The sequence below is a fragment of the Bemisia tabaci genome, chromosome 2 (assembly GCF_918797505.1).
Source record: "Bemisia tabaci chromosome 2, PGI_BMITA_v3".
Classification (NCBI taxonomy): domain Eukaryota; kingdom Metazoa; phylum Arthropoda; class Insecta; order Hemiptera; family Aleyrodidae; genus Bemisia; species Bemisia tabaci.
In genome coordinates this window covers 54,512,479-54,533,843 of record NC_092794.1, presented here as the reverse complement: position 1 = coordinate 54,533,843, position 21,365 = coordinate 54,512,479, and the positions used below count along the sequence as shown (strand labels likewise).

Here is a 21,365-nt window from a genome sequence, read left to right as displayed (position 1 = left end):
TTTCCCTCGGTTCTGCCAATGCGCGGGCCCCTCGTGCAAGTGTAGTAATTTTTACTCAGAAAGAGTTTGACAGAAATTCCAGTGGTTTGTTTCTCTCTCTATCTTCCTCTATTTTTTCACATTTCTATATCATTAGCTTTAGGACCCAGGGGCCCGGGTGGCGAGCGTCCCCCCCGCCACCAAGGCCAGTCCGGCTCTAGCGGGCCACAAGGCGCGCGCTTGGTGCGCGTATTAATCAGGCGCTGAAGTGATGCGACGGCACCCATTTGTTTAAACCTAGGCAAGCCTCACGTGGGGTCAAAGGGTGCCTAAGCGGGGAGGAGGGGGGCAGGGGTTCTGAAAAAACTGCCATAAGTAATTAATTCGTGTTTCCATTTAAGTTTACGCGCTAAATAAAATATGATCTTAAACTTCAATTCTTGGTTTGTTGATCCGGTCAAAGAATCTTGTCCGCCCATCCGCGATTTTTCCCGGCACGCATAAGAATACGCGATGATAGTGGCTTCGGTATTCAGTCCCTTTATCCGTCCTCATAACATGGACCAAGAGAATAAATAAGGACCCCCAACTCCGGTTAGCGCTGACATCAGCGCTCCCTGGCAGAGGGTGTAGTGAACTAAACCGATGATTGGGTCTTCCTGTTTATATTTCCATGCACCACCTATTTAGGCTTATCACTCAGTCGTGCTCATAGAAGTTTCTAGATCCTCGTATCCTCGTGGTCGCCCTGCAGTTTTGAAGAGTTTAGTGTGAAAAGTTTCCCATTTTCATTTCAATCTTCGTCAGTCTTCGTGTACATAAACTGGTATTAATGTGAAGTGTTATTTCTAACCGTTTTACTCAGCAGCAACTGCTGTTGAGAAAGCCAAAGGAAGTGTGTATGTAGTGTGCAGCAGGAATCAGGATTGTACTTTTAGCCGAAGGCGCCTCTCTGTTAAGTGAAATCTTTTTAGTGAGAAATAGTGTTGTACTGATAAAAATCAACTGAGTGTCACAAAATCAAAGCTACTTGACTTCAAGCATTACCTTTAATTTGATTATTAGCAAGTCTCTTTGATTCTGCGTCAGAAGTTGACTGAATCATCTTTGCTCGTGTTTTGATAAGATACTTCAAATCAAAGTCTTTCGCATTGACCTCTGCAGAAGGTATGTATCTATACAATTTCATTAGTTTGCGAAAGTAAAATGTATTAAAGTATCTACACAAATAAATAAATCATAGATAAACAAAGAACATTGCATGGAATAACATACTATAGAGAGGTACGATCGTGGACCGCTGTGGCGTTAGTTCACCGCACCCTCTGCCAGGTTCGCTGCGAGCGCGCGTTAACGGTTTTTAACACAGGTTAGCATAGGGAGTTGGGAGTCCTTATTTATTCTCTTGGTCCATGCTCATAACGTTAGGACCAATTATTTCAGGGTTTATAAAGTTCCATCCTGTTTTTTGATCCTCCAACTAAGAATTTTTTCTTAAAAAGCAGTCAGTACACTTTATTTTCTGGAGGAGCCCTCCTCCCACCCTATTTTCATTCCTGTTATTTCTTCGGCCCGAGGATCAGAAAACAGGGCCGGATTTACCTACTTTGCCGCCCATGAGCCGCCTGTATTTTGCCGCCCCCTTCTCATTCGTTTTGAAACATCAATAAAAACCATCAAACGAACGTGCCAGCGGGGGAGGGGTGCATAAGACGCGTTTACTCGTGTTGGACACATTTTTTGCGAAAGCCCTGTCAACACTACTGGCAAAAGTTCACGGAACTTTGTGCGGAAGTTAAGTTTCGTTAACCTATCTCTGCGTGGACAAGGCCTTCCATTCATAAGAAATGAACGAAAAAATTAGGAAAGAACAAACATAAATGTGGAGTAATGATTTTAACTTCCGCCGCCGCGCCGCGCTGACCGCGCTGTGTTTGGCGCAATGCGTGAAGTATTTCCGACAGTCTTGTAGGCGCTGCGAGTTTCACGCCGACCGCTGCTGAACGCACTGTGATTGACGCAATGCGTGAAGTATTCGTGCAGTCTTGTAGGCGCTAATATGTGTTACATGCCGATCACCACGCCGAGGGCTTCTTCGTTTCAACTCAAGTCCGTTTCATCATTTCTCTCTAAGTCGCACCGTTCCGGGCCAAATTGCGTGTTTTAACTATTTGGTTTCTCTCTTAACTTGAATAATTAAAGGTGCTGTCTCTTGTATCTCAGAAAGACGACAAAATTAGAAATTATAATACTCTCAGGAATTGAGAGATAATGACGCCTTCTCTCGTTTGTAATTTTTTTTCTAAATACGATTTTTTTATACCTACATTTAAAAAAATTGCAAAATTTGCCGGCCCCTATAGATTTGCCGCCATGGGCCGCAGCCCATGTGGCCACCCCTTAATCCGGCTCTGTCAGAAAATATTTATTCTTTACGATTGAATTTATAATCCCTGAGATACAAAAATATTTTCTGCAGAACTTTAAAAAACCGGGGCTCAGAGCCGATTTCGGGTGTATTTTTATGGGCTCCAGGCGCAGATTATGGTGCTGACCGCCTAAATCTCTACCTCTCAGAGGTCAGATGGGGATAGTAGTGGACCTTCTCAACCCCTTGTCAGAGAGAGTTCTGGAAGGCTCTTCTTAAAAATGCGAGATTATTCGGATCACATTTGGCAAAAAAAGGATACGTGAAATTATGGGCGTCGAAAACAGCATACAGCATCATGACATTTTCACGAAACTGTTATTGTCTGGTATGGTCATGTGTAAAGGATGCCTGATGAAAGGTTGCCTAAGAAGGTGCTGGATTGGATAATAATACCTCTCAGTTTTCCGGAAAAGCGATCTTTTTGCGGGAAAATGAGCAAATTTGACGCACATTTGTCATGTAAGCAATTTACTTTTATGAATTTTCCTGAAACCATGGTAGAGTGATTCTTATATATTTTCAGCTCCTGAATCCGAATATGACCTTGGTTTTATCCATCACCCTACAGATTTCTGTTGAAGACACAATTTCTCCAAGCCTAGATTTGCGTGAAAGCTTTCCCGGACTCAAAAGTGTATTGAAAATACATTTTCAAAATTTCTCCAATGTGCGATATATTGATCCTTATGTATTTTGATTCGCTGAGTCCAAGCTTATCTCAGATTTTTCCTATCGTTCACTATTTTACCGGGAATGTCGATTTTCCTAGGGAAACGAAGTTTTTTGGTATTTTTGCGACGATTTTCCTGTTCGATAAGGGGTTTCAGAAATTTTTCGAGATCCTTTTCCTCTGTTGTATTAAGACACGCTGAACCCGAATTTGACCTTCACTTATCTTTGAGAACCCCCCGTATTCTGGAAGATCCAATTTTTCTGGGTCAAAAGCTTTACCGGGCGGTTTCCACCTCCGGGGAAATTCTTCCCAAGGCTAGGAATCTCGGGAAATTTTAAAAATTTTCCGCGTGTGTGATACATCGATTTTCATGAAATCCAGGCTGATAACCCCCAATATGGCCCCAGAAAAAATTTCCCCGGAGGTGGAAACTGCCCGGAAAAACTTTTGGTCCAGAAAAATTGGACCAGAAGAATTCTTATTTATTTATTTTTGGTCGAACAGTGTATTTAGGTTAATATCGGAAAAGTCTAACTTTTCTAAATTGGTGGGGGGGGGGGGGGGTTCTTATTTGTAGAGTTAGTAAATATTAGTACCACCAAAATTTAAACCCCGCTGTGAATAATTTGAGAGGGGGAGCAGAGAAATGAAAGTAAAGAAAAAAAAGCGATAAGCCTTGTTAGTCGCAAAACTGAAAAAAGAGTTAAGGTACGGCAATTAAGACGCGGAATGCCGCCGCGGAATCTGACGCGGCGGACGACCCGAGCGAGCGAGGCGTCGAGTTTGTTTCCGCTCCGCCGTGCCCGGCAACTAAGCAGCGGAATCGCCTCCAAAATTCCGCCGCGTCCGTCGGCAGTCTCGTCATCAGTATCCGATGATAACTCACGAGTGTAGGTGTGTTGTGCCTTGCTATAATAAACATTCGCCACGGTTCTAAAGCTCCAATATTTTTTACGAGAATACCAGCCAAAATATCCCTTCGTTAAATTTCCAAAAGTATTTTTGAATGAGCAAAACAATTTTTAACGCACGTTGGCAAAAAACCCCAACATACAGCAATAAAATGTTTACAAAAAGTTCAAGATAAGCTCCCTATCAGTAGTTTCAAACTAACGAAAAAAGCTTGAGCAGAGAGTTTCAAAATTGCAAGCAAAGACAACCATTTTTTTTACTTTCAGCCATGATGTTCAAAAGAAGATTCGTCGATCAGGTTTCTATATAGATATATAGCAACGTATAAATAAATTGTTCAGATGCCAAAAAGTCATGTAATAGTTATTCCGTTTTGTTTTTATAGATTTATTTCCTGGAAAAAAGGTGTCAAGTTTCTTTTACCTATTTGTGTGGTATTATTAGCACCTGGCACGAGGTAGGATTGCCATGTGTTGATATCGTGCTAAAAAAATTTTTTCTTTCATGAATCCAATAAGTCACGATGGCCCGCAATTTCCCATTGGTTTCCCCACCGCGATTCACGTGTCGGCACATAGACATGAAAAATCATCGAAAACCTCGGCGGACGAGGCGGAATCTCCGAGGGATTCCGCTCCGATCTGTTCTCGACAGATCGGAGCGCCGTGACGCCGCGGACTCTGCGGCGTCGCTCCGCTCCTTAGTTGCCGCTCCCATTGAAACGCGTGTAACAGATTTCCCTTGCGTCCGCCGCGTACGATTCCGCGGCGGCATTCCGCGTCTTAATTGCCGTACCTTAAAAAATAAAATCTAAGAAGTTGGGACGGATGGACGGAATTCACCGACAAGCAAAATAAAAACTCAACATGAGCAGAGTAGAGGGAAAAAGAGTAAAAGGAAATTGTATAACAGCTGACTCTCCTCTCACGAGCTGAACGCTCACTGCACTATCCGCTTCTCGCTCATCCGAATCTCGATTATCCGTTACTGAACAAAATACGAGAATTATGTGGCAACATGGCGCATGTAGTCAAACGCGGACTGTCATAACCGTTTACCTTCGTTTTCCGTCGGAAATTTTTTTTAAGGATTGAAACTTTGCAAGAAATTCACTGAATGTATGGGCTATACGTTTACTACATCTAAGTCTCGAATTTTTTTGCCGATTTTGAATAAATTGCTTGAAACACTCGTCATCTCCTGAGGCCGCCCATGAGTTCACCCGCCGTTCAGTGTCGTTTGACTTTATTTGTAGGATTTTTGCTACGACATTTGACATACATTTAGTTCATATACCTAGCTACAGCGTTTGTATGTTAGAATTTCGAAATTCTTCCATCATTTTCAAAATTTTTGGGAAAACTCGGGACATGACTCTCATTTCAAATTTCGCGGCAAAATCGACTCTAGCGCGATCTCTTATCGGAAATTCGCGAATCGAACTCCGGGAGGAATCACCTTCCGTCTGTTGAGCTGACGTCATCGTTGAGATGACGTCAATCCTGCTGAGATTCGGCCATTTTTGTTGGGCAGCAAAAGTAATTTAACAACGCACCTTAGTAGTGTAATGTTGTATTATCAATTTAAAAGTGTCAAATGCATGCTTTGGTTGTGATTCATCATTTGATTTTAAGAAAAACGCTCACACTATCGTTTTCCCCTGTTATTCTTTAAGAAAATGTCTTTCTCTGTAAACCTTATTCTCTTTTGCGCACCGAAGTGTGTGCAAAGGTAACTCATCACTTTTTAGCAATCTCATTACGAACAGACGAACAGTTTCTATTCGCCTCATTTTTATCGCAGGTGCTGTATTTTAAGATGCTTCGACCTAAGGTCTTGTCTCAGGTTCTAAGTCAGGCTAACACTGGAGGAATTGAAAATACCATGTAAGTCACATATAAGTTATTATTACTCATTGTCAGTGAAGAAAATTGAAGGCAAATGCAGTGTCATAATTGTCTCTTTCAAACATCGGTCAAGATTTAACTAAATTGCAGTAATCATTTCGTGTACAATGGCCCCTGCGAGCTAGCTATTGAAAGTTATGCAGCCCCATACTGTATCGAAATGCGTTGGTCTTTAGAAAAGAAATTGATAGATGTACTATAGTAAGAAAGCAAGGAATGTGATCATATATTGCTAGACATTCCATTAGATTTCAGGACTAGCATCAGGCCCGCCACAAGGGGGGGATACTGGGTCCCTGGTACCGGGGCCCGGGCCCCGGAAGGGGCCCGTGTTACCCGTGAAAAACCACGACGAATTCACATGCAACCCTTGTTTCGTAAGAAAAAGTGAAAAATTTACCCTAAAAATTTCGCAAAAGGTGAATAGATTTTCAGGAACACGCTGGGGCACTGTAGAATTCTTCTTAAATTTTCAAAGAAGTATACTTCCTGGAAAATTTCTATCCATTTTCAAGATTTTCAGTACAGAGGGATATTTTTAGTAACTGCGTTTCATTTTCTTCCGTCGTCAGATGCTAAGAGTCTCCAGTCTTGGCATCCTCGACTTCAACGACTCATGGCTCAACTTTCTTGCCATAGACAAACGAAGGGGGAGTCCAGGGGGGCCTGGCCCTAATAAAATTGAAAATAGTATCATATGCCCCTCCCCCCACCAAAAAAATAAAAATTTTCCAGATGTTTTAAATGCAACAATTCGCAAGTATTTTGTGCTGGGAGTATAAAAAAAAAAAAAGAAATATTTATTCCGCAGAAATTGATGGAAAACATCTTTATGGAAGCTTCAAAATGCGTTCAATTAGTCGTATAAATTCTAAAATTTCTCGGGGGATGCCCCTCGGACCCTCCCCCCCCCCTCCGTGCTTGGGGCCCGGACCTTAACACTGGTACCAGGGCCCGAGATGGGATGTGGCGAGCCTGACTAGCATCGCATGAAAATTGGGTCGCAGTGGATCATCATTTCAATGAGGAGAATCCCAGTTGATGGAAAAAGTACACTCCACCCCACACTCCTTGATGGCGGTCGCCCTAACTTTGGCTTATCCTCAAACAAACAACACGCCACTTAGGCGGTCATTTCTGAGCCTCCTCTTTTACAGTTTCGATCGTCTGGTTTACTTAGGGTTCATTCTGACTTGGTCACCCCTAGCAATTTTGCTTTGACTTTTCTTCTTTGTTTCTCTCTTCAGGCTTCTCAACCTAGAAGGGGCTTTACTAGCATACAGTGGTTTTGGAGATAATGATGCCACAGTGACAGCTGCCATCGCTAGCAATTTGTGGTCAATTTATGAAAAAAATGGAAGATCTGCCCTTAAAGAGGACAACCTGAAGATTCTGCTCATTGAGTGTAATGTAAGCCTCTGTTTCCACTGATGCAAACCTTAAGGTGAATCCAGGCTTGGAACTTCGCGATTTGGCCACCACGTTGCGCTGCTCGGAATGGCCGTATATATTTGCCAAAATAATAAAAATAGTATCTTTTATTCAACATTGGGGATCCAGGGGATATAGCAACATACTTGTGGAACACTCAGTAAAAAGATCTTCTCAAAATTCCCAAAAATAAAGTCGTAACTACGGCGGAAAGTAATTTCCATTGCGGCAATGGGAGAGAGAGAGACAGAACATGAGGGATTCGGTTGCGCGCTTGGCCGCCGCGGCTGAGCTGAAAGTTTCAGCCGTACTTTCTCTGCGCTTGTAATTCTAATTGCCAATATTTTTGGCTCAAAAAATCAAGCAAAAATAATCTATATCTTGTGGATCTGCTTTTTGTAATTTGAACAATATTATTTCAGTAATCGTTGAAGGAAAGTGAAATTCTCAGTGGTGACTGGTGGCGCTATCTCTTATCTTGAATTATCCCTAATCGAACCCTGGATTCGCCTTAAAGGATTTCGTTTTTTTACAATTCTCTGAACAATTTTGAATATATTTACCAACCACAGAAAATAGTTGCTTTAAATCTGTTAGCCTTTTTGCAACGCTTTGTTTATATGCCTTGTTTTTCAAAGAATGTTAAAATGATTAGGAAAACGGAATGACAGTGTGGGTGCTGATGACCCTGTTTTTCCGAGTACTTTTCGCATCGAGCATGTACCCAACTGTGACCGCACTTATTTCATATCTGAATCTCAACTTTTGAGCGAGATGTGGGTTTTTCCTCAGGAAGTAGCCTCATTTTCACAGTGGTCAAAAACTGTGGAAAGCAATTTTTTCCCAAAGCCGTTTTGCCACACCACTTCTTCCAAATTTTAGATAGTTATCATCCAATTATTTACCAGAAACTGGGTTCTGGTTTTTTGTGTAAACGTCAATTTGAAGAAATTACATCAGAAAATACTGAAAGTTTTTCCAAATGGCAGCAAAAGCTCATCTGTTTAGTGTCAGGTAACTTCAAATTTGATGTCCGAAAAATACACAGCAAGGTAAAGAACAGTAGTGTACTCAAAAATCCAACTGACCTCGTTCAAGAGTAGGCACTTCCAGGAGTTTGGCTGCCCATCCAGTTAAGACATTTCATCGGGCGATAATTAAATTTTCCATCACTATTTATCAGTGAAGGCAAATCACCCCCCTCCCCCCCGCCCCTTCTAAAATCCTGTGAATTGACTCTAAGTATGGAACTTCTCAGCTGACCCCAAGTAATGTAATGTGATAATTGTGTTTCAGGAAGGTAAAGTGGCAATTACGCAGGTGGCCAATCTGCTTCTATGCCTTTATGCGAAGCAACCGATTGGATTTGGAATGCTCCGCGAGAAAGCCCAAATTCTGGCTGATTATCTTGATGGACCTCTGAAATTGATAGTTACCTCATGATTTTTAATGTTTGCTTATTTCCTAAGTTTTCTCTGTAAATTGTCTAAGTTTTCTCTTTTTTTTCATATGTCCTGATCCGTTTTGTCTGTGTTCTATTTCATATTTAAATAAAGAAGAATAATTATTTTTTAATGTGGAATATTTTACTCGGCTCAATTTTTAATATCTAGACGCATCGGACAATGTTCTGCAGTCAGAGCTGAATGATTTTAATGAGTACTTTAATGTCATTATCTCACTCAAAAAAGAAGCAGGGTGTTTAAAGGCTAAAATGGAAAGAAGTCCGGGGAAAAAATTTGGCCCATTATGATCAGGGAAATTTATGAAAATCATTTGATTTTTCTTTGTCTAATCCCATAGTTGGACTCATAATGTGCACTATCTTATCACACAGGCAACAATCCAATATTAAACTATTTAAAAGTGCTGCTACTACTAGACCAAAATTCTGCAACTGCTGATTACTTCAAATTTTGGAGGAATCCCACCTCATCATCTTCATTTACTTGCCAAATTCATGATTCAGAAAACACTGAGGCAGCAAAATTTTTCTGGGTATTAAAATTTACTAGAAGTTGCATTTCACACCGGGAAACAACTTCCTAAACATTGAGTGCACTGGAAGGCAAGGGTGAGAGAGGAGGGGTTTTTGACTTTTTTACCCAACAAGCCAATTTACCCTTAGGAAACCGCAGAGATCCAATTATTTCTTCCCGTCCTTGACTAATCTATTAATTTTTGGAAACTAATCAAAATGCTTCCTTAAAATTTTTGGTCGTTTTTAGAGGGAAAGAAAAAAAATTCAATTGAAACTGTTGATTACTTTTCCTTTTAAAAAATGACATATACAGGCAAAGACTTACAACCAAGCAGTCTGAGGTACGTAGTTTCCGACTTTGGCAATCGACATTTGGATTGCATTCAACAGAAGAGAACCAGCTCGATTAAAGTTTCCTCAAAATCATGTGTCTTTTTTTTCCTTTAAAATAGTAAGTACATGCACAGTAATGAACTAATTTGTTTTATATTACTTAGAAGTAACTATTCTTGACACTAAAACATTAACTATTTGCTATACTACGCTTTTTTTGAGATAAAGATGAAGACGCAATATTTTTACAACACTATAATCAAGCCAGTTTCTTTCTGTTGCGATCAATTTGTTTTTTGGAGTTCACAGGACTGACAAGTTGATCTGTTAAATTGCGATCCAATAAATCAACGTCTTACATTTCTGCCTGTTTCTCTCAATGTATTCCCCTCTCATCCTGTTTGTTTGTATGCCCTTTTGGCTCCTTTTTAGAAAGGAAGGGTCTAGGTATAAGTAGAACGCACTGTGTTGACAAGGAGTAAATTTAAAAATTTAAAAATCCTATCCTTGTTACTTCAAGAATTCTTCAAAATTCTGAATGTGTGGTTTTGATAAATGGATGGATTTAACCCGATTCAGCCGGTGCTGTTTCTGGTAAGTTGGCTAGACCGCTTTTTACTCCATATAAAAGCAGGTAAAATAATCGATTCTAGGTTGCCTCGACTAAATCAATATTTTGAATGGATTTAAGCGGAGGAAAAATAGTGTCGCCAACATGTAAAATCGCCACTCGGATCAGCCAATCTGCATCAGATGTTGCCTAAAATCTTGTCAAGTTTTTTTTTTTTTTTTTTTTTTTTTTTTTTTTTTTTTTTTTTATTGGCGGAAAAGGAATCAACATTCTGATTTGAAATTTTGTGACTATATTTTTTTAAGCAAGAAGAAATGCACAGGAAGTTTTGAGGCATCATGTGGTTTGGTTCTGTGTTAAACAAATAGAACTTGAGAGGAAATTAGACAACATGAAATGCAGTTGGGCTGATTTTTATTAAATCCTTCTGGTTGATAAAAAAAAAAAAAAAAAAGCGCAGGAAAAGGCAGAGAAAATCATGAATTGTGATTTATTCCAAAGAATTATTGTTAGTCAAAGATAATACAAATATGAAAAATTGGGTGCTTGCTTAGACATCAATTCAAATTCCTTCATGAGCATTTTTACGATTTAGAGGGTATAGAGTGAGCATATATCTGAGTAAATGTTTGAAGAAAACCGAGTCTTCAACTGCAGAAATCATACCAGGGGTCGATAAAATGCTGGGTCCCATGATGTGGGTGCACACTTCTCCTCCAATTTTTTCAAATGTAATACCTGTATTTGGGTAATAGAAAATGTGGAGGATTGTTTCTCATTTGTATGCGATGCAAAACGACCAGTTTCCTAGTAGTCTCACAGGTGAGGCATTGTGAAAAAGTTAGCAACTTTCAAATATGCTTCCCTTTCTGGTCTTTGAGCTAAAGATAGATGTTTTCTACCTTTTTATTTACTAGGTAAACCATTTTGAAACTTTTATTATTACAGAGATTTTCGACCCCTACATGATACATGAACATTATGGCGTTAAAGTTTCTTTTTTTTACTTTTTTACTCATAACTGCAATTGTTATTGGAATTCCTTGCAGTTTAAAGCTTTACTTCTTCCTGTGACTAGTCCAGCTTCTTTAATTTACCCTCTTTGATGCCTACGACAATATCATGAAAAAATTACTTCTATCTCAGCCTAAAACTGTCTTGAAAAACACAGACATATTTTTCCATCACAAAATGAGATAACTTCAGGCCTCAACATTTGCCTCTAAAGCGATGGTGCATTACAGATCGCCCATCTTGGCATTTTACATGTCTCTTTCGGTGACCCAGTTCTTGAATCAGGAAAACGTTAAAAAAATTGCCGACAGAAAATGAGCTAGAATTAACAAACAAAATAACAAATGTAAAACATCTTCAAAATGTTTTGACGGATGGAAAAAGGGCAAGGTCTTCAGTTTTCCATTGTCTCAGTACAAATTTGAAAAATGATTATCACTTCATTTACATCCTTGAGCCTTTTTGCAGAAGAACCTGTGACAAATAGAAAACAATTACCATAAGAAAAACTGAATGTAAAAATCTTAAAAAAAAAACATTTGTTTGCCAATTATTTCCTTTGAAGCAAATTATGTTTAAAAAACCATACAAAAAGTTGAAGTATGCTCTTATTTAAATAATAAGTTTGTGCGCTGCCACTTTTTTTCAAAAGTAGAGAGAAATGAAAGGCTTAATTTGGTATGATTCTGATCCAAAGATCTTATTCAGCACAGAAAAAGCTTAACTTTCCTTTTTCACTACATTCTTTCACCCTGCGCAACATACACCATTTCCTTGATTTTTCCTTCTATAAACTATGAGCTCCCCTTCAATTTCCCCTGTAAATGAGTATTCCAGAAAATTACTTACTTGCCCTTCCTTCCCTTTTTATACAAACTTCAACGGTATAATTACATGTAGTGACTTATTCCCGTCCAATAACAACGTCTCAAGACACAGCTCTACTAAACTAGAAAAACATAAGTAATCTTTCTCCAAATCTAACACAAAAATACTTCTATTCAAATATTCAATGCTCTTCCTCCAAATTTAGAGGATATCCTAAAGAAAAAAGAAGTACCTAATTCAATTTTTTTCAGAATTAAATAATTTTCTATTGAAAGAGGTCTCTTACGATGTGGATCAGCTCGTAGCTGAAATTTCTGTAACGCCTTTCCACCTATAATTTGATGATTTCCTTTTATTGTTATATATTTTTTTGTTATTCTAAATTATAACATCTAAATTGTATCGACGTATACATTCTCTTTTCAAGGATAGTTGTGTGCTATTCAAAAATATATAAAAATAAATAAATAAATACATGGTCCCTTGTCACTATAGACGGTCACAAATACATGAAATGGTTCAACCATCATGGTTGTCAAATGAAATTGAAACTATCAAAGCTCTGACTGGCTGCTATTCTGAAGGAGTGAACTTTGAAAGTTTTATCTACATATATGGAGTCAATTCCAAAGCAGGCACTTACTTTTGCTCGATCAGTAGGCTCTGTTTCTTTGCAGTTTGTTGTTGCACCTAATTCTCTTGATACAACACATAAAAATTCAGCATGATCTGCATTACCGTAGTTATATTGTGACCCAATATTTATCATCTGAAATACATAAAAAGAAATTAAATATGAGTGATGAAATTTGGATAAGCTAATTTTAATAAATTCTTATATCATTGAACTGCTTTTCTCATGAGCAGGAGACTTTATTGAAGACTTTTAAATTATACAATGCGAAATTTGAAGAGATAGGCATATTTTTCATCGCTGATTGTCTTTCAGTAACTTTGGAATGAGAAAAGTATAGTATATTAATTAAATCATCCTATGTTAAACATTTTAATACATTTCTACTGTTCATAACATTGATCTTGTCTGAAATGAAAAGTGAGAGCAAGCTGTTAAACTGAAGGTCCAAGTCCATACTTTCGAACAGTCAGAACAAAAAGTTTCAAGTCTACACTCGTTTATCGAGGAAGAATATAAAAAAATTATACGTAATTGCCACTTTCATGGCCTTCCTGTGCGCTTTTTGATACTCAACCATCACTCGCGGCCATCTTGCCAGAGGAAAACTGGTAGGATACCATCTCCTCAATTCCTTAATGGCTGGCATCAATCCATGATTTGACAGGATGTCCGCTACGTTTTCTACCAAGGAGACCCAGTCCAGAACCTTCTTTGGCAACCTACTATTCTGTATGTTTTGTACATGACCACTTCAGGCAAGCTTTTTTTTTCAAAATATCGTACGTCTACTATATTTTTTTTGGCGCCCATAATTTCAGTTGTTGATTTCTTTTACTTTTAACGTGATCCTTCCTTGAAACTTTTGAAAAAATGAATAAATACGAAAATCAAAAAACCTTGACAAATTTGCTGATATATTCAGGAATAATTTACTATCGCATACTACAAATATTTAAATTTACCTGCTCAAATCTCCATCCATCCGACAACGTGGAGACCATCTGAGTGAGTTCCTCTTCATGACACTGGATCACCCGGTAAACATGCTTCTTTGAATCTCTTAAAGAGAAACTATCTCTCAAACTGATTTTTTCTTTCACAAGTCGAATTAATTCTGTGATATTGTAAAATTCAGCTTCTTCCAGTACTCCTGCAAACGTACCCCAATCAAAAATTAAAAACTTTTCTGGAGAGATCACAGACAATGGAAGAGGGTGATACAAAGCAGAAGCTCCCTTTTCAACATGTTTTTGGTAGGTTTTAGACTTTAGCAGTATCATTTGAAATCCGTCTGATTTAAAAATGAAGGGTATCTTTGTTATCAATTCACTCCAAAGATCCCATTCATATCGTAAATTCATTATTTTTCGAACACCTGCAAGATTTTCATTTATGTGGATACAGTGCACTTGGTAAAAATTGTCAATTTTTTGAAAACCTTTCTCATTATTGATGAAAAGACAACATCAAAGAGATCAAAAAAGGCAAGATCTCTGAAGCAAGGCTATCAGCTTTGTTGTTTAAATAGGTATGTATGCTCAACTGAGTCTAAGATTAAAGGAATTGTAGCTCAGTTATGAAACCAAGCAACCATAGTCAAGTTGATAAGTGATGACTTGAACTCTCACCACATAATTTACTAAAATTAGATCCAAAGGTAGACAAGCAGATGGGAACATTAGGAAGAATTTCAGTGGGTCAGTCAATATTTAGGGTGATTTAGACTGCCTTGCCTCTTGAACACAGGAAAAAACTAAAAGAGGCCCGTCGTCTAAGCACTGATTTGGTATTCTTCGTGCTTTTTGAGTTTCAATCCCCTCTTCCCCTGTTACAGACAATTCCTCATCCCCTCGAACATTCAGATCAAATACAATGATCATGAACTTCAAAAGGGATATATATAAACTGCAGAATGTACAAGTTAGAGTACATATAACTTTCAGCACTGTTGATAGAATCTGGACTGAAAGAGATATCAAATGCTAGAGAAGTTATAATCTAATAGAAAAGAAAGTTTAGGTGATTTGTTGTTTCTGACATGGTCAAACTGGTATGCAATGAATCGCATTGATCATGTCAAAAATCTGGGCCCATGAAGATAATGATACATACCTTCTTCAGCTAGATTTTTATTGATAACTAGTTTCCCATGACGCAAGTAGTTCAAAATAGGGCTGAAGTATGTTGGATCCCTGTCAATTAAGTAGGCACCAGTTTCATCCTGAAACATAGTTCATCTTAAAATTTACTGTCGTAAGTAATGATTATTTACACCAAGATCTAGAGTTGAAAGGCTATGTTTTCACAAGGATTAATTGCTCAAAATGCATAAGACCTTCAAAGTAAAATTTAAAAGCTCAGTTATGTTAACTGCCTGGAAAGCAGAAAAATAGTGATAGTCAAACTTTGTAATAATAAAGATTTTGAGAATGCGACAGAAAATGCTTCATATGAACTATGGACCTGTCGCACTCTTTAGCTAGGTATGATAAAAATAAGAGTTATTTTTATCAATAAACGTCTCAAAAATAATGATGAGTGCATTGGCAAAGTTTGAAATGCACTTCTACCTTCACAATCTGCGTAAAAAATTTGCGTTTTTTTTGAGCTTCCTGCTTCAAAAACAATACTACGACACAGGTGAACATTGCGTTAGATGAGTCGTTCCATTCAACCCTTTCGCAACAGCAATACTCAACAAAGCCGACACTTCTGTGCACAAAACACAATCAGGAGCACAAAGTCAACCAAAGCGGAGCTTTATCAACGCGAAGAAATCATGAATGTATACTCGGTGGGTTGATGACAAATGGTTAAATTCTCATCCAGGCACACACGTTTAGGCGGATTGGTGTCAGCCATGTTGGATATTATGCAGTATCCTAGTGCACAGGAGTTGGATGGAACGACACCTCTGACGAAATGTTCACCTGGGTCATAGTGTCGTTTTAAAAGCAGGGAGCTCAAAAAAACGCAAATTTCTTGGGCACATTGTGAAGTTAGGAGTGCATTTCGAACGTTGCCAATGCATTTATTGTGATTTTAGAGACGATAACTAATAAAAAACTTTTATTTCTGCTCTAGCAAAAGTTTGGAAAGGCCCATGGAGATAAATCTACCATGGGTCAATTGTCCTTTATCTTAGAAGAACAGGATTTGGTTCTGTAGCATTAACTCTGCGAGTGTCTCCTTAAAACTTGATTTTGCAGGTACTGCTGTATTCGTCAATGCACTAATAAATTCCTTAACCTTGATTGAGACACTCACGTAGAAGAATACCTTGTGGGTGAAATTAAAGCAACGGGAAGACGTACACTTACTCTATCAGATATCAGCTGAGCATTCTCCTGACACAGTCGATACAAAAATGAGTTGGGATCCCTGGAGAGAGTAGTTTTAGTTGTGAGAAAATAAGTTCCCCCTACATTTAGTTTTACCCACGTATTTTCAGCAGGTTGCTTGGAATTGGAGTTTTCAAAATCAGGCTCTGATACCAGCATGACGTTCGTGATTTTAAGAGTCGAGTCCACTATTAAACGATGGCTCACTTGCTCGGACACAGAAAATAACTGGCGAAAAACATAAATTCACTAACAAAATGAGAATGACTTGGAATACTAAATAAATATTAAAAATAAAAAGGAAAAAATTGTAAAAGAGGGCACATCACAGCCACTGTTTACCTCGAGAAATCGAGATTTAGCGTTGTTACCAAGTCATCGCATTTATTTCTTAATTAAATTTGTTTTAAAATTTAAATTACTTAATTTCCATCTCTTTCAAATTTTGAAGCAATTATTTAATAGAACGAATGAAGAACACATCTTTGGAAAGGAAATTTTAAAATTCAGGACATGAAGATAAAATTGGTAAAATTATAAAAATCGTAATTCATTTATAATGTGAAGCTGGCAGCAATGTTACGCCTTGTGGTGGTTCCACGGAGTCCCAGCTAGGTCAACGAGAGTGCGCTACCGTCGTTAAAAACCGCGAATTTCGAAGAATTCTCGTTGCTCATCTCCGCTCGACGTGAGGTAGAGGTAGACACTTTTGGAAAGGAAAAAAAAGAAAGGTCCGCTCTCACTCGAAGATCTCCGATGTTTTTCCTATTTTAAATAAATTCGGCGTTTTTAAAGTACCTGATAACGACTTAATCAATGTTTCTGTCTCCCTGTTTTAGTGTTTGTTATGGTTGGAGAATCTAACCTCCAATCGAGTCATGCCGAGGTAGTCAGTTCCTTTCTACTCAATTAGTTTGCACGTTGTTCTGTTTTGCATGATTACGTTCATTTTGGCCTGTCAGTGTTAGATCAAAGTATCTTCTCGTGCACATGAATAATCTACGACTTTTCCCAACTCAACATCCTCTAGACCTGTTGCAAATCATTACGCACCTGCTTTTCATCAACATGTACCTACTTACCTATCCCTGTTTTGATTGTCACAGAAAGTAAGTAAGTGGACTAAATATACATACTACAAAAAATCTCCCTTTTTGTTAAAAATTATGACCATAGTCCCTAACCAGAATTCAGTGTTACTTTGCCCGATTAGTTGAAAATGGAATGTTACTGTCATCAAGAGGGCATTGCTGTGAATAAATCTAACTAAAATCTTTGGTTGCTCATGAAACATTTCTCTCTTTTTATTTCCTTCTACTCAATTCCCTGTAAAAATCGGCAACCATTCGCTTGTATCTCACTCCTTTCCATGTTGATTTTACTCTTCAATACATAAGTCATAATTTGACTTATTCAAGCCGAAAGGAACAAAGTTGCACACAAACCTTATGCGCATCATAGCTCTATTATCACAAATTACTTTGTCAGCGATGACCATTTTTCCTTCTTAATACTTTACTCTTTGCTATTTGGTAGGTAGTCTTCTGAATTGTACTGGCACAGGGCGCACCAGTGTCGATACTCTCCAACTATAATTATACACTTACTTATCATCAAGTAAGTTCCCAGCATGTTTGCAATGCTGTTTTCCAAAAACATGATTCCCTTTAAATAGACTTTTCCTATTTTGATATGCAACTTAAAAGTAAAGCATTAATGTTGTTATTCTTCCAATAAAAAAACATATTGCATACTTTCATTTATTCTTTCTCATCATAATCATTTTGTTTGACATTTTCACAGGTACTTACTTACCCCAGTTCACAATAATGGATCAGTTCATTTCCCAAGTTTCAACTGTATATTTAACAGAGATTGCTCAAGCCAAAATTTGATATTTTCCTCACAAGCCTCATCATCTGCTTAATAATGATGGAACGAACGGAGTCGGAAGAATGCCACCTACAGCAAATCAGTGATTCGACAGGTAATGGCACTCACGTAAAATTTTAATCTTATCTTAATTCCATTTAGCCCGTTTCATACAATCAAAGTAGTGCTCTCAAAGTGGCGTCACGTGGGGTCATGTGACCCTCAAAGATTGTTGGCCCGACAATCTTTGAGGGCAATGGAGGGTCATGTGACCGCACGTAACGCCACTTTGAGAGCTCTACTTTCATGGTATGATAAGGGCTTTTCAGGTATGCAACTGTCATTCCAGGCAGGTCGGATCACTATCTTTAATTTTTGCTCTCAAGTACTTAAAATTCCATTTCATGAATCACTGATGGGAGCATTTTTTATCCTGACAATTTACTCCTCGGGTATTTTAGAATCTTAAAAATTCTTCAAACATTTTTCAGGACATTCAATCTTATGTTTTGGGTTTTCACGGACATTTGCACATTGATGACAAGATAAATTGATCTTTGGTTAACTTTACGAGGACCAAGGAGCAGGCTAATCCATACTATATCTTGATTTATACATCAGAAGTAAATCAGGAATGACAGATGTATCACAAGGGATGAAATATTCTTTTATATTCATCTGTGTCTACTTGAGGATAACTAGTCTGTGTCTAGTATTTCGAGAGATTGCAAGTTTTATTTTCTTAGTTTGCTGTGCAGCATAGGTTTCTATTTTCGTTTTCCCTCTCCTGCCACATTTTATATTGCATTTTTATCTCGGACCAAATATATGGTCTTTCGAATTTTGAAATAGTGTAGGGGGAAACGTTGCACCTTGGTATCAAACTAAAATTCTATTCTGGTACCTATCATCTTTTTAATCCGTTAAAAAAATAACAATTACTTTTGCCGGTTTGATGATACTTTTTAAGCATGCCTAAATTCAGCAAGAGAGCCCCCATTTTTGGAGTCTTAACACACAATACAGAAGCACCTTGAGTTGTGCTGATTAATTTTTGAAAAAAAAATTGCCCCCCCCCCCCCCCCCCCCCCCCCCCTGCCCCTTTTAATGCTTAGAACAAAATTGTAACTGAGATGGGCTTCAGATTTCCAATGATTTAAAATATCTTTTTAAAGTGACTCAGGAAACACATAGAAAATCAGCTTTTGGTTTTGGGGTCATTTCATGACAAATCAGCCAGGGGTTATGCTCAACCGTCACAGTTTTTGGAACTGTTATTACACGTTCCATGTTTATCAAAAAAGCACATTTTCAAAGTCATTAAAAATAGGTGAGACATAATCAATTGGAATTATCCCAAAGCACGGCCTGATGCTATTTTTCGGGATCAAGGACAGCGGAAACCGGAAATTGGTTTGACAAATGACGCGATCAGATACCTACTGGAAAGCGGAAATCGGCCTCATGAATGATGCGATCAGGCAATGGAACCGGATATTGATCTGATATATATTTTGGTGGATGCTGGATATCGGCCATTGACGTATAATACAATCTAGATCGCGCATTAGGAAATTTCGGCGAGACGATAGGCAACCCGGATTGTATCGGTACATATAGCAATCCAATCCAATATGTACCGAGACAATGGAAATGCCAGTCTTGCCTGTGCCGTCGCCTGGTACGCTTCGTATATCCGGCTGTATCAACTAAGCTGAAGGCGCGTCTTTACCCTGATTTACCCCCCTAGCTGCTGTCTTATCTCCCCCGCCTAAGTCGGGCCTAGTGCGCGATCTAGATTGTGTTATAAGTCAATGATATCGGCCAGGTAAATGCCATGGCCAGGTCCCGGATATTGGTCCCACAGATGACGCAATCGGATACTGGAAACCGGAAATCGGCCTTTACGAATGACACGATCAGACACCGGAAACTGGATATCGGCCGGATAGATGTCGCCCCCAGATACATCTTCCGTTAGATAGGGCCTTGTTGTCTCCAAGCGATGTTTTCATCGGATTCGTCCCTAGTACGAATCGCAGGAATGAAACTTTTGGGATTTTTCACAGTTACCGTCTCCACGGGACGGCGCACAGTGGATCGAGTAAACTAGTGAGGTCGGACATGGAATTTTTACTAAAACTGAAAATTTTTATGTTTAATTCGTCACATTTTAAATTTAAAGGGGTGCTTCAATTGCAGGGCCGAATTAAGGTGGTGGCCAAATGGGCCGCGGCCCATGGCGGCAAAATTAGGGGGCGGCAAATTTTGGAATTTTTTTAAATGCAGGTACAAAAAAATCGGATTCAGAAAAGAATCACTAACAAGAAAAGGTGACAAAATCTCTCATTTCCTGAGAGTACATTAATTTCTAATTTTGTCGTCCTTCGGTGATACAAAAGACTGCGCACCTTTAATTAGTTGAGTTCAGAGAGAAATCAAACACGTAATTTGGCCCGGAGCGGCGCGGCGCAGAGAGCAATGATGACGAGGACTTGAGATGAAAAGGAGAAGCCCTCGGCGCGGCGGTCGGCATGTAACACATATTAGCGCCTACAAGACTGCATGAACACTTCGCGCATTGCGTCAAACACAGTACGGTCGGCGCGGCGCGGCGGCGTGACGCGTGAAACGCACAGCGCCTACAAGACTACATGAATACCTCACGCATTGCGCCAAACGCAGTGTGGTCAGCGCGGCACGGCAGCGGAAGTTAAAATTCTTAAACCACATTTATGTTTGTTCTTTCTTAATTTTTAGTTCATTTCTTACAAATGAAAGGCCTTGCCCACACAGAGATCGGTTTACGGAACTGAACTTTTGCGCGAAGTTCCGTGAAATTTTGCTAGTAGTGTTGACAGGGCTTATGCAAAAAATGTGTCCAACACGAGTGAACGTGTCTTATGCACCCTTCTCCCTCCGGCTCGTGCACTTGATGGTTTTTATTGATGTTTCAAAATGAATGAGAAGAGGGCGGCAAAATACATGCGGCCCATGGGCGGCAAGTAGGTAAATCCGGCCATGGCTTTAAGAAGAAAATTTTACAAGGAAACCAATGAAACCACTTTTAGAACCTCATAATTTTATATGAACGGAGTTATAAGCTCTTACAGTTTTCAAATTTTGTCCGATCTAGCTCCCATTCACTCGATCCACTGCGCGGCGGGACGGGGCTCATACGGTCCTACAAGTTTGCGCGAAGATGAGTCAGTAAAAATTGAGTATTTAAGCGGGATTAAAATAATCATTGAACACGATTGACAATTAGACACATTATTTTAAGCAAAAAAACACGAACAATGAAGTAACCAACCAAATATCGCACAGTTCGCTTTCATTTCTTCTTCCTCTCTCAGGTGCACTTGGGCCTTGTCTCCACGAGCCGTCTCACGGGATTTGTCCCAGGGAAAAATATTGAGTTAATCAATATTTTCCCAGCATCAAGCAGTATGGTC

The 21,365-nt window shown here is 38.9% G+C and overlaps 3 protein-coding genes across 7 annotated transcripts in view; 2 read left to right on the top strand and 1 right to left on the bottom strand.

The window, feature by feature from the left end:
- Positions 1–5,525: 5,525 nt before the first annotated feature.
- Positions 5,526–8,908, top strand: Lamtor2 (Late endosomal/lysosomal adaptor, MAPK and MTOR activator 2). The gene is made up of 3 exons (XM_019049732.2): positions 5,526–5,881; positions 7,150–7,312; positions 8,630–8,908. Exons 1-3 carry the CDS (start codon positions 5,814–5,816, stop codon positions 8,774–8,776), a joined length of 378 nt encoding a protein of 125 aa, XP_018905277.1. The 5' UTR covers positions 5,526–5,813; the 3' UTR covers positions 8,777–8,908.
- A 1,783-nt stretch (positions 8,909–10,691) lies between these two features.
- inc (BTB/POZ domain-containing protein inc) lies at positions 10,692–16,405 on the bottom strand. The gene is made up of 5 exons (XM_019049731.2): positions 16,018–16,405; positions 14,810–14,918; positions 13,660–13,847; positions 12,704–12,829; positions 10,692–11,706 (listed from the first exon to the last, which is right to left on the bottom strand). The coding sequence occupies exons 1-5, from the start codon at positions 16,195–16,197 to the stop codon at positions 11,677–11,679; spliced, it is 633 nt and encodes a 210-aa protein (XP_018905276.1). The 5' UTR covers positions 16,198–16,405; the 3' UTR covers positions 10,692–11,676.
- Positions 16,406–16,767: 362 nt separating this feature from the next.
- LOC109035900 (H(+)/Cl(-) exchange transporter 7) overlaps positions 16,768–21,365 on the top strand; it is a 46,933-nt gene continuing 42,335 nt past the window's right edge. The window contains exons 1-2 of one of the 5 annotated variants that reach the window (XM_072295838.1): positions 16,768–17,147; positions 17,842–18,025. The gene's annotated coding sequence lies outside the window, so the exon portion shown is untranslated. Of the gene's footprint in view, positions 17,152–17,841; positions 18,026–21,365 lie in introns of all 5 variants that reach the window. The other 4 variants (XM_072295836.1, XM_019049727.2, XM_072295835.1 and 1 more) reach the window with 4 other exon arrangements.